Source organism: Strix aluco, chromosome 2 (assembly GCF_031877795.1).
Source record: "Strix aluco isolate bStrAlu1 chromosome 2, bStrAlu1.hap1, whole genome shotgun sequence".
Taxonomy (NCBI): domain Eukaryota; kingdom Metazoa; phylum Chordata; class Aves; order Strigiformes; family Strigidae; genus Strix; species Strix aluco.
In genome coordinates this window covers 57,529,531-57,542,574 of record NC_133932.1, presented here as the reverse complement: position 1 = coordinate 57,542,574, position 13,044 = coordinate 57,529,531, and the positions used below count along the sequence as shown (strand labels likewise).

The 13,044-nt window shown below is 35.9% G+C and overlaps 1 protein-coding gene across 2 annotated transcripts in view; it reads right to left on the bottom strand.

Annotated features, from left to right (window-relative positions):
- ANOS1 (anosmin 1) overlaps positions 1-13,044 on the bottom strand; it is a 151,738-nt gene that overhangs the window by 10,747 nt on the left and 127,947 nt on the right. The window contains exon 10 of one of the 2 annotated variants that reach the window (XM_074814874.1): positions 1,217-1,311. In XM_074814874.1, coding sequence (XP_074670975.1) covers positions 1,217-1,311 — 95 coding nt within the window. Of the gene's footprint in view, positions 1-1,216; positions 1,312-8,139; positions 8,254-13,044 lie in introns of those variants that run through there. The other variant, XM_074814875.1, reaches the window with a different exon arrangement.

Here is a 13,044-nt window from a genome sequence, read left to right as displayed (position 1 = left end):
TGCCTCCTTAAAATTGTGACAGGACTATTTTTATTTATTGTGACAGGGCCTAAATGCTCAACATTGGAAACATAAGACCTTTATCCACCTTGATCTATCATATCCAGTACCAAACCTTTCTTCCGTTTGCTTGTAATTCAGTTTCTTCCTCAAAAGAAACAGTTTCCCAAAGTAGATTGGACCAATTACTACAAGATGATTGAGAGGAAATAAGTGAATTAATCCCACAATGCATTTGGGCAGATGTACAAAGAGTTTTTCCTCACCTCTACTGGTAACTTTCTCCTATCTTCAATGTGCATAACTTGAAATATTGGGACCAATCATAACATTATGTCACAATAATTTTTTTTAATCCACCTCTAATGTTTGCTTTGCTGACCCCATGAAACAGTAAATCTTACAAGGTAGCAGACTCCTGTATGAGAAATGATGTCTTCTGATTTACTCTACTTTTACGTGCCATTAACTCCACTGAATTGATCCGGTAGTATAGGTCAGGGTAAGAAGGAAAGGTGAATTGTGATTTCTTCCATTCTCCATAACCCACTAAATCAATTATGATGCACCAATTGCATTGCTGTGTTGTTCAAATAATGTGTTACAGAGATGGATGACACCAGATTGCCAACAAATTGAGTACAAAGAACTGCCACTGCAATATATATTTGGGCTGACATGTACTTACATAGAGCTTTTTTCCTTATCTGATATCTGTCTGGCTTCCAGATTTAATGTCTAATATTTTTCACCTACAGTCCTTTTTTCTTATTCTATTATTCTCCCCAGGACTGTGAAACCCACCTGCATGTCTAAAAGAAAACCTAGTTTATTAATTACTATTATTACTGTTCAGTATTTGCACTGTGCTAGAGTCCTACAGTACTAATTATAGATAAAGCTCCATGTTCTAATGCTGTAGAAATATGTAAGTACTTAGTAAGAAGTTTGTTTGCCTGCTCTTGTTTTCTGAATAACACTGACAAAAAAATTAAGATTTTAGCCTAGTGTGGATTTAAAAATAAAAAAACCCCTAAACCCCAAACAGTCCAGATGCATAATTTTTATCTTTTGCAGAAAAGGAACAAAAAAAGAAACATTCTTACTCATCTGTGAAACATGGTATAAAGCATACTGTGCTATGTTACAGAACCATCCTTCCTCTGTCTGTTTAGGAGCCATTCAGTGTCAAGCAGAAGGCTGAATGGAGACTTACGTAAGTCAGCTCAGTTACTTTCCCAAGTCCTTTGGTGTCATTGTGTGCACAGGACTCCAGTAACGAGTGAACTTGGAATTGATTCATGCTGACATCTAAATGATATAAAAAGAGAGGAAAAGACATATATTATAATTATGCTTTGACCATTGCAACTTTTCTGGCTTCTCTGGATAAAAATAGAAGGAGTTTTAATTACTGTAGAGTTGGTAGTTCCTCACTTGTTCCTAAGCATCCTTTAACAGAATGGAGAAAATATTATACACTTACATAATTTAAACCTTATATCAGCTGATGGAGATGAATTTAAAAATAGTTAATTGGCATTTTCAGATATGTAAGCATATACTGCTTACATTTTTTAAAAAATCAAGCATTTAAATTGAGCATTAAAAAAAATTCTCAATTCTGCTACTTCTTAACATCCTGCAAATGATGGGAACGACTTTGTGACAACTGCCTGTGACAGTTTATATTGTCAGAGCATTGCAATACTGCTGCCTGGAACTGCTTGAGAAATCTGTGCTTGAAGATATGTGAAAATGTCTGTAAATCCTTGAGCTTTCTCCTTTCAGAATGTATCGTAAGATGTGTTCAGTATCTGTTCAAATAAATTTTCCTCTTGACTCTTAGGAGTAATACCAAAGGCTTGAGTTTGCTCCCATTTAAATCAATGACAAAAATTGCCGCAGTATCAATAGTATAAACTTTCAACAAATCTCTAGCTTTTCTAGCTTGTCTAATACTGATTGCATAAGGAAGCAAAACACAGGTCAATAAAAATTAGACAAAAGAAGAAAAACTCATCAGGTAGTGCAAATACATCCTGTCATTTTTTTCTGGATTTAGTTCTCCTCTATCTTTATACAGGGGATGCAAAATTATGTCTGTTATTATTACTTAGCTTGGTATGTCATAGCCACTGATGCCAAGTGCCTGATTATGCGTTTCAGGAAGGAAAACAAGTATCTTTGATGCCTTAAGGGCTGATCTGGCATTCACTGCTATGAGCAATTTGGACACAGAAGGGAAGGATTGTAAACTAAAGAGAAAATAAGTAGTGTCTGAAACTAGCTCAAATGGTATTCTGGTAAAAAGACTGATTAGAATCTCCTTGAAATAGATTTTTGCAGCAGCTATTTTCATAACAACATGTATGCTAATTATTTGTGTGATTTCTTTGGAAACCCAACATTTTTTTCAAAAATAAATCTATAAAGAAATAACTTCCTGCCTTGTGACTGTTCCCTCTCGTTTAAAAATAAATAAAGAAATGGATGTGCTTTCACCTGCCTCTTAGTTGCTGGGCTTTCCCACTTGATGTGCCTTTTGGATGAAGACACAAACTCACAGTGCATTTGTAAGTAGGTTTCATCTGATTTCATCTCTTCCAGTTCACTCAATTATTGCCTATCACCTGCTTGCACCCCTCTCCTGGGACAAACAAACAAAACACCTAGGTTCTTGGGACCAGAAAACTTTGTGTTGCTATCTTAATCATGCTACATCAACGATGTACACTCCGTGCCAATTAACCACAGTGAATCTGTTATTGATTGTATATTAGCTGATAAACACAACTTTTTATTTTAAACTATCTGCATGTAAGGTGGACAGCTCTTTGTAAAGCTACAAAATGGCTATTTTCACTAACAATAACTTTCACTTGCAATCCATAAATAAATCACTCTCTCTTTGGTAGATATTCTCCAAGCCAATTAAGCCTTGCCATTATCCAGCCATCAAGAACTGGATAAGATACATACCTCAGGTAGGTCACTGAATATCACTACATGGGCAACTGGGAAAACATAAATCCCAAGCATCAAGAGCTTACAACAGCTCAACATCCAGATATATCAGTGTAGAGGTTTACTAAGCCTCTGTTCAGAAATGTAATTAAACAGGTTGTAACCCAAGATATATGGTATTTCCAGCTCCTGGCACAGCAAAATTCTGTTTGGATCTTATTGCAGCTCCACCTCCCTTTCTTAGGTGAGCTTCTGCTCTGTCAGTTCTCTGCTTCCTTCCTACCTCTCCTCTCCTGCATTATCAAACCCTTAGTAACCCATTCGTAAACAGCTGTGGTTTCTGATAACTTCTCTATTGGAGCTAGAAATTCAGAAAGAAGCTTAAAGATTTGTTATTTCACTTCCTATGAACTTGGATTGTAAATGTAGGATGAAGGTTTTTAATAAACATAATTTCATATTTTTTTATTTAAACAAAATGAACAGCTGGATCTTATATTTGATAGTGCTCACATCTGGTATTCTGATAACAATGTATATTGAAAAGACAAGATTTTATTTCTTTTCAGTGAGTATGTAATTAAAAGTTATTTCGAAAAGGTTTTTGCATATATATATATACATCAACTGCTATAAACTGGAATGCATCATGACAGCACCAGCTACGTTTATCCAAAACTTTTTATTAGAGCAGGCCTTTTTGAATTCCCTGAACTTTTATTTTCAAGACTAAAACTTCTTCAATTCTCATCTCCACCTTTGCGTTATCTAAAAGATAACACAATTCTCATCTCCACCTTTGCATTATCTAAAAGATTTGAACTTAAGCATGTTAACTGCTTTTTGTTAAAAAAGAAGAATGTAGAAACAATTGACAACAATAAAAACAATTTTCTCCTTTTAAAAAATCTATCCTGTCAGGGTCTAAAGCCTGAACAATTTTGGGTGCAAAACTGAAATATAATAGGGAAGTACCTCCTACTTGAGACAGAAACTTTTTTAAAAAATAGGGAAAGGTGGGACATTTTGTGATTAAATAATGCTAGAAGCATAAAAAACTCAAAGTGTGTGTGCATGCATAAAGTATTCGTATAAAATAATAAGACTGATTTAGAATTTATATTAAATATTTTAAAAACAAAAGGAGACAAGATGTATGGAATGGTCTAAAAAGCCACATAAGAGACTTTTAAAAAATGATGAAAATATGCATTTGTTTAATAAACTTGCTCATAAAGATCACAGCTCTAGAGTTTCACTTTTATGCAACATTATACATCTGATTTTGTGTTTCCAGCACGTGCAAAAGAAAAGCTTCTCCCAGCCTTTCTTTCAGCAACATACACTCTCCTAGTGAGATCACTAATTTTATTTAAATTTTTGTTTTCAGCTGTCCATTACAAACTCAGTGGTAGGTACTAGACAAGCTGTCCAAGCTGCAGTCTAGCTGAATGTCAGCCACTACCACCAAAACTAATGTTTCTGAATTAAGCTCAGGTAAGGTTAATACATTGTAACCCACAGACACATATTTTTCTGAAAAGTCACTTGAGTAGTTAGAATTACGGAATATCCAGTACCTAATGGGACTGATTTTGGCCAGTTTTATTAGAAAGTTCTGCTATCCCTTCTAGAATAGGTACACAACACTGAAAATAAACTGCGAGACTCCTTCAGTCTGGTTCCCTGATATTTCAGATGTCACAGTATGAAGCCTTTTTTATATATAAGCAATCTCCTTCTTAATAGTTTGGAGTTTTCTTGATTCTGTACTTCCACTTAGGAGCCTTTATAAAGCTTTATAATTTCATTGTTCTCACAGTTAGAAAGTATACCACTTGGACTAAAAAGACTGATGCTTGCACAAACAACAAGCATTCATATTTCCCAGAACTCAAAATATTTGCATAGAAACACAGAACTTGAAGGACATAGTAAGTGCTAGCACTCACTTGAGCAACACTAAGCTTGTGAAATTAGTCAATAGAATAGTCACTTAAATAAGAACTCCCTAAAGGATTGTTACAGAAGATAGCTTATTCAAACAATTACTTTTATTTTCAAGTTTCTTTAAATTAAAAAATAAAAAATAAAAAAAAAGCAGACCAGGAAAATTACTTTAAAAATCTCTTAAAGTTACTCACATGGAAATGACCTCCAGCCGCCCAAGCTGAAGATTTTTAGATCTTTCAGACAGTTGCACATAACTTAATTTTTTCAATTAAACTAATAGCTAATGTTAATTATTTTTGCTATGATGTTTAAAGTAAATTTTCTGAAGTATTAAATTAGTTCCTGGACTTAAGAAAACATTCCCATACCACATGAGCATGTTCTTAAAATTCCACATAGGCTCTTTTGCTGAACAAGGGTATGCAGGTAACTTTGTTGGACAGAAATCTTATATCTCTAACTAGAAATGTATTGATCAGGGGATGTTCTAAAGCATGTGTCATAGCTGCTTTGATTTCCTCCCTCTTATGTTTCAACCAAAACTGCCCTTAATTTCACATGAGTATCTCCACAAAGCTATCTCTCTCTTGATTGTGTTTAGGAAGATGTTCTTCATAGATAGTTATATTTCAGGTTATTCTGGGAGGAAAATGCACATTTATTCTGTAGCTTCAAGCTGCAAAAGTAGTCCAAAATCCTATTAATGCCAATGCCAAATACATTTATTTGCCCCTTTGAAAAGTTCTGGTTCACATCCACAATTTAAGCATCCTAGACTGAAAAGTTTTGCTTAGCATACTGCAACATATCCTAAGCCATGGCTGCACGATGGTTAATAGGAATACCCCAGACCTACATTCCACACTTGCTAAAACTCATAACCTCCCCACAGAATTTGAAGCTCTGAGACTCATTCAGAAAAATCACCCTACACAATGCCAGGTAACTCTGCAACTTTTCCTAGCTAGAATTTCTGATTTAACAGAAATTACAGTTTACTGAAAATAAACTAAATAAAAAAGTGATCTCTCTTCCTCATCTTTGCCAACATTTTCCACATTTCTGTTCTGCTATACATTTCCATTACTGCCAGCAATGTGAATAATTTCATCTAATGTGTTTTCTTTTTTTCTACCATGTCACTGCAGACAGCTCCTTTCTTTGCCTGGAATACTTTTTTCTGCTTTATAGTACATTTATTGTTGCAGAAGGTTGCCAACTTGGCAGTCATGAGGAACTGAAGTGTTCTTTGTAGCCAGAAAACTGGCATAGCATGGCCAAGAACAGCAGTGAAGTTTGTTCACACAACCCAATGACACCAATAGGACAACAACCTACTGTCACTCCAGGAGAGGTATGTATATATTTGTATTCCTGTGATCCACAGCAAGAAAATTGCAGGAGACTGTTTTGGGAACTGGGGCTAGTTCTGCTGCTGGTTTGCTGGAGGTCTTTAGGCAAAGCACTTCATGGCTCCTTACCTCTCTTCCACCCCTGTCAAGTGGTGATAATGATAACAGTCTCTGCTGTAAAACTATTTCAGCGCTAGAGTTGTGTATTATTCTGTTTGATGGGTGGTTGTTGGATGATGGGTCTCTACAGTTTGGTATAAAAATGCTGATTAATGCCAGCTGTGACAGCACTATTATACAGACAACCAAATTACAAAAACTTATTAGAAAGAAAAATCAAATGGGATTTGCTGGAAAACAAGATTTCAGAGCAGACATGTTCAACAACAGCAGCTCAAATTAAGTTTTAATTAAAATAAAAATGTTTGGCACCAATAAAAACAGTAACATCAAGCTGATTTCTGTATTGTGAAAGGATTTGAAGTAATTAACAAGCAGTGTCTGTTAGATTTTCCCATTAGAACAAAATATGGTAAAAAAGTAAAAATTATAAAATCAGAAGACATGCTTATATGAAAACCTTTACCTGGCAGCATAAAAGTATTAATTTAATATAAATAACAAGCATATGTCAAATGAGTATTTCAGTAAAAAAGGAAATGGTGTTTTGTATTTGTTACCTCAGCAAACTGACTCCCTCCAAAATATGTACATGTAATTAATATGCTAACTGTATGTCAAAAGGAGTGGTTATCAAAGTTTGGAAGATAATTAGCCATATGTAAACCTGCTGTCTTCATTCAAACCTAACCTTTCTTCAAATAGAATGCCAGAAGGAGACTGAAATTTCTGTGAAACCATTCAGTAGGAAAATTACTGAGAGAATTTGTTCTGCGTGTAGCTAAACCTGTGGATTTATTATATATTGTTAAATCTGATATTTCATACAGCAAACTGCAGTGATTATTTGTGACTGGCCACATGGTTTTTGTTTTTCTTCTCATACTGTCGGGTTGATCTTACAAGCTTCTGAGCACTCTGGCCCTGATTCAACAAAGCACTTAAGCATGTGAACAGCCATGATGACTTCAATAGTTAAGAGTAGCTAAGGGATCAAGCCAGAAAGTTTAGTACCCACAAAGATCAAGACACTAATGACCATACAAACTATAGTTAAAAGATGGGTCTTGAACATGTCTTTGATTGTCTCAGACTAATAGGAAGAAGGAAATATAGCAAAATTAAGTCATTTCCTTTCTGGATCATGTGTCTTGCAGCATTGCCGCTCTAAAAATATGCTATAGCCAGGGGTAAAGATATCATATTTAATTATCACTGCACAGGGCAGAATCTGCTCAGGGCACATGAAGTGCATGTCCTCAGTATCAACAAGCTTGATTAATTGTTTCCATGGCAAAGTTATAGCGTGACTTTGGGGAGCTCTGTATAAATCCTGTGTCAAACAACACACCATCCAGGACAAAAATTATTTATCACATTGTATTGAACGGTGAAGCTGTGCAATGGTGAATGTAACAGCAAAAATGGTGAATGGTGAAATTTATGATGCCTTGCATAAAGAAAAACATTTTATCATCTCTGAAGTGCCCAAATATGTGTACAAGTCAAAGGCTTCCTGAAGAAATGTTCCCGCCCTAGCTTCTCCCAGTATGCAACCCCTAATACACCATTACAACTGTGGATCTAATACAACACAGCACTTCTTCCAACCTGCCATTCTGGCAGAAGGATGAGCAGCAGTGTTTGCTCTGCAGCATAACCTGCCTCTATTCCACACCAAGAACCATTATGCAAATAGTTGAGATGATAGAATATAATGAAGTATCTTCTGCTCTCTCAAGCTTGTGTTCATTTCATCTCTTTATCAGGCCGCCATTCTTCTCCATGTCAATAGAGCATTCTACGATATGCAAGTTTCCATAAATACTTTTTGTACTAAAATTCAGTTGCTGAAGAGGTCCTGAAAAATATGCAGGGAAGGCTTAAAAATGGGCAAAATCCAAGTGAATAAATGAAGCAGTGTTATTTACTACTAGTTGTTTTAGTTTTGGAGACATGATTAGTACAAAGTGATCCACATGGTATTTATTGCATTGTAATAACAGCAGACCAAAGAACAGTTTGGGAACGAATACTTCAGTGTACTACAGGGAAGCAAAACATGATCTTGGTCAGTACTTGATCATAACACTTATTTATTTCTTCACATACTCATTCACAAGTCGTTCTATGCCTCTCTGAATCATGGCGTTTCTTGACAAGATTTGAAATCTGAAGCTAATGATAGGACAAGAAACAATGATAGAATAACAAGTGTTATTTTACTCATGGTAGTTTAGCAAATGCAAAATGAGTTGTAAACACAATTTACCTTCAAAATACTGCATTGATGCACTAATGCATTGTGAGCCTCTCTGCAGTCATCTTTTCTCTGTAAAAGCTATATTGTTGATGTGTTCTGTCTCAGGCATTTCTGGTAAGTTCTCTTAAAAAAAATTAAATGAAAACAGCTCTGGCTCTTTCACTGCTTGTGCATTGATTCACCCAGTGGTATAAAAAAAGAAAAAAAATCCAAAGTGTCAAATATTTGGTTATGAAATTCATGGTATTCATGACACCTCTGAGAAAAAGAACTTTTTAATAATCACCTATTCAAGCAGTATGATTAAAATAAACACCAAAACTCTCAGTTGACATTTAAACTTCATTTAATAAACACTTCCTAACAAGGCAGACTATACTGTTTCCTGCTCTTAGATGGATTATAAGCAGTATCGTTTAAATCAGAAAGATTTTGTTTCTCACATTATGCCATCTAAAACAAACTTTCTTTCTGTAGAGCACATTCTCTGTGTAATACAACAACAAGTCTTTCCAAAAATGATATTAACAATCAGTGTGTAATTTAAAGACAGGCCTGAGCTACAGTATTTGTGTCCATATCTAGACCTAGGAAGCCTCAAGTTTTAAAGATATTTATATTGAGGGATTTAAATTTGGGATCACCTCTAAGCTGGATTACCTCTACCCTCACTCCTTTTCCCACACACAACATCCTATACAAAGTGAGTTCAACAGTATCTCATTCTGGTTTTCTATTACAAGGAAATTTGCCTCTTGTAAACTCCAAGTCTCACAATAGTTGCTTGTAGCCTGAACAGAAGCTTCCTACATTACTTCCTTATAGCCAGATTTTCAAAGGTATCTAAGCATCCAAAAACTGAATTTAATGAAAAAGAACAAAACCCAAACAAACAAGTCCAAGGCCCACAATGGTTATATGTCTATTGAAAATGTCACTAGGTACTCTGTCATTAACTTTAGTCTTCTGTGTAACTTCGAGAAATCTGGACATTAATTTAGGTGGGGAGGCTATATTGAGGGCAGGTAATCTGGGAGTCCTTCCCAATTACAGAACCAGCTTACCCCTAACTAACTCCACAACGGGAGGAGATGCAGAGATGCACCTGCTACTCCCTTCTCTCTCATACTCTATGCAAAAGCCGTACCGGTGGGTTTGCACAATGTACAATCCTCCATCTAGTTCCAGAACTGAACTTTCATGGTATGCATCATGGCATGCCATATCAGGATGTGGCTTTGTTGAACTGCTATTCATGAAGTTAATGGCATTAATATGCAGTTTCTAAATCTGCAGTTTAAGACTAGCGAGTCTACGAGAAAAGGAACAGAGCAAAAACTGGTTAAATATCTATAAAATCAGGTGCGTACAGACAGAGTGAACAGACGTTTACTGTGTCTCTATTAGTAATACAGTAATATAGTAATTAGACTCCATTAGTATTCAAATGAAGCTAGAAGAAGTGGCTTCAAAACAAATAAAAAAATGTGGTTCTTCATAGAACAAGCACTTAAAACTCAGGAACTCCATAACCCAGGATGTTTCAGATGCCCCAAATTTATGTGACCCTGGATGGGGGGTCATGGAAAAGAACTGCATCAAAAGTGAATAAATACAATGAAATCACATTGGGCTCAGGAAATCCTATGAACTAGAAGCTGTCTGAAGCTGGGACAATAATCTGTATAAATATCATTACATGCTTGCCCTCTTCTTACGTTCCTTTGGATTTGTTTTTGGCCACTGACAAGAATAGAATACCTGTTGGGATGGACCTTTGGTCTAGACTGCTACAGATCTTTTCATATTCAGTTTATGGTCACAGGAATAAAAGCAACTGGTGTTTAAGAACTCATTATTCATCAGCTGCATATATGTGACATCTTTAAATTTAGATTATAATTTCAGTGTTGGATACCCCTTTTTGGTGTCTTTCCCTTCAACTCTAGCTACTCATTCAAATAGTTGAGTTTTCTCTCCCTGTCTGTAGGGTTTATGCAACTGGTTTTACGGCCACCTTATAAACTGGGCTAATTAAACAATACAGCTTAAAAAGAGGCACATGGATGAAAATTGACCCAATTTACAAGAGGACACTTTTTAGTTTAAGCCACCTGCATCATGAGCATGATGCCTCACTGCTGATAGTTTAACCTTACTTGAATCACAAGCTGAATAGTTTACTTCAGAACTTAGGCAGGCTAAGAGAGCACTCATGAGCAGTTATTACCCCATAGCTGATGAGAGGTATCTTGCTAAACTGCAGTACCTCAGTATCTTTTTACTCATAGTAGGAATGGTAGGATTGTTCCAGGTATGATAGTGCAAGCATATAGAACAACGCTTTGACTGAATGTGACCTAGTGATACAGTTTGGGGAAAGGAGGGGAAGAACTGGATGGTAAAAAGCCTGCCATTCTATCCCTTAGTTATTCAGACTGCCTAACAACAGACATTGCCATTGACAATGTTAGTGACACTATATATATAAAGTTTTGCATTTGTTGTTAAAATAATTAACTTTATAGGTTGTGGTGATACTCAAGAAGTAATAAGAAATGTAGAAAACTGTGTACTGGGTAGACAGATATTATTGAAGGAACAAAAATATGCTGGTTTTGAAAACATATTTTTTCATGAAGAATTACATATCAGGTGAGAGTTTATTAGTTGGCCAGTTAATTTTTTCAATGCCTTGAAGTGAGTTAAGTCTTGATAAATGATTTCACAATGCAATATTGAATGTGTATCTGCAGTTTGACCGCAGGTACTCATCCCACATAATAATGGTCTATCTTTGGACTGCACTCATGGACCACGTAATTTGCAATTACACTTCTATGTGATCTTTTAATTTAAGTTCAAAAGAAATCAAGCGTAAATTTGTATTCAGTTATTAAGTTTAAGAATAAAAAGAAGACTTCTTTTAAATACATAAATTAAGTCAAATGAAATAGACTTTCCAAGTTCTGGAGTATGATTCAGGTCATACTGAGGGCTTGTGAACAGCACACACTATGCAAATTTTGAAATGAAACAATAAGTGGATCAAGCTTACAAAGTGTTAGAACTAGTTTGATGAACGTTCTGGACCAAGCCAGTCCAGTACAGCCACAGTCTGCCTTCAGCAGACATCAGTGGGTACCTGCTAGGGAAAATCAGTCTTCTGTGCTGTCTGAGCTCTGGGACCACAGCAGGTAGTTCTGATTTGGCTTCTGATACTTGATTTCTTGGCAGACTTTGAATCAATTCCAACTACATTCCTGGGACTAATCATTGGACAGACCTGCCCCTAAGTCTTTCATACCAAGAACTTTAACCACCTACCCTGAAAGGTATGGAGGTTTGGAAGCGAGTAAAGCGTTCAGTAACGGCTTTCTGTTCTTCCTGTGGAAACATGTAGAAATGCAGTAAACTGTGCCCTTGAAAAGGCTCCCCAGTACTGTCCCATTTGCAAGAGAGATGCCGCTGAGGTTGCCCCTGTTGTAAATGTGATTTAAAAACTTTACTATTTGTCCCACTAATCAATTGCATACTATTTGATAAGTTGCATACTATCTACTCTATCAAACTTGTTGATGCTTTTCATGACTCCCACCAGTAACATTTTAAGTATTGTTACCACATCACATTTGGACATAAACCAAATAGTCCAAGTCCTGTAGTCAGTTTATAAAGTACAACTGGAGATGGTTAGATGCTCCCCTTTTCAGTCTCTCCAGGCAGCAAAAAGGCACAGAGATTTTAAAAACAGCAGTTTTTAAAAGCAGGGATTAACAAAAATTTTATTCCTAAAACGATGTAAGACAAAGTTAGGGAGGAGTAGGGATCACACAAAGGATACTTCTGACAGGATATTCTTTTAACTCTGAAATAACTTCCCACAACAGCTAAAGCTGACAGCATTACCTACCTCCCCAGGCAGGATGCTGGGAAAGCCCATAGGATACAGGCATCTGAGTCAGCTGTAGCACATGTGGAAAAGCAAAATTATGCAAAGTCTACTGGTGAATTTCTAAAGAATTGATCTAGTTGAAGATTCCTGTGCTTGGGGCCAGCTTTACTAATTAAATCCCTAAGTACAAATGCACATTATGTGTACCCACACAATCAGCCTCTGCAGAGCCAATGTCTCTGTATTTGCATAGAAATATGAAGGCAATATATTTGTGTGTACTTCACTATAATTAACAGCAAGATCTTCTTTTTGAAAGAACCATCTGGACCACAGTGATACCTTCAAGTACAAATATTTTACTGCTTAAATATCTAGAAATAGAAAATGGTCAGCTGCTCAAACACTGATCTTCCTAGTGCAACAGTTAGTACCAAACTAAATAATTCCTTAGTGTTAAGCAACTACTGCTGAATTCTTTACAATAACAACTA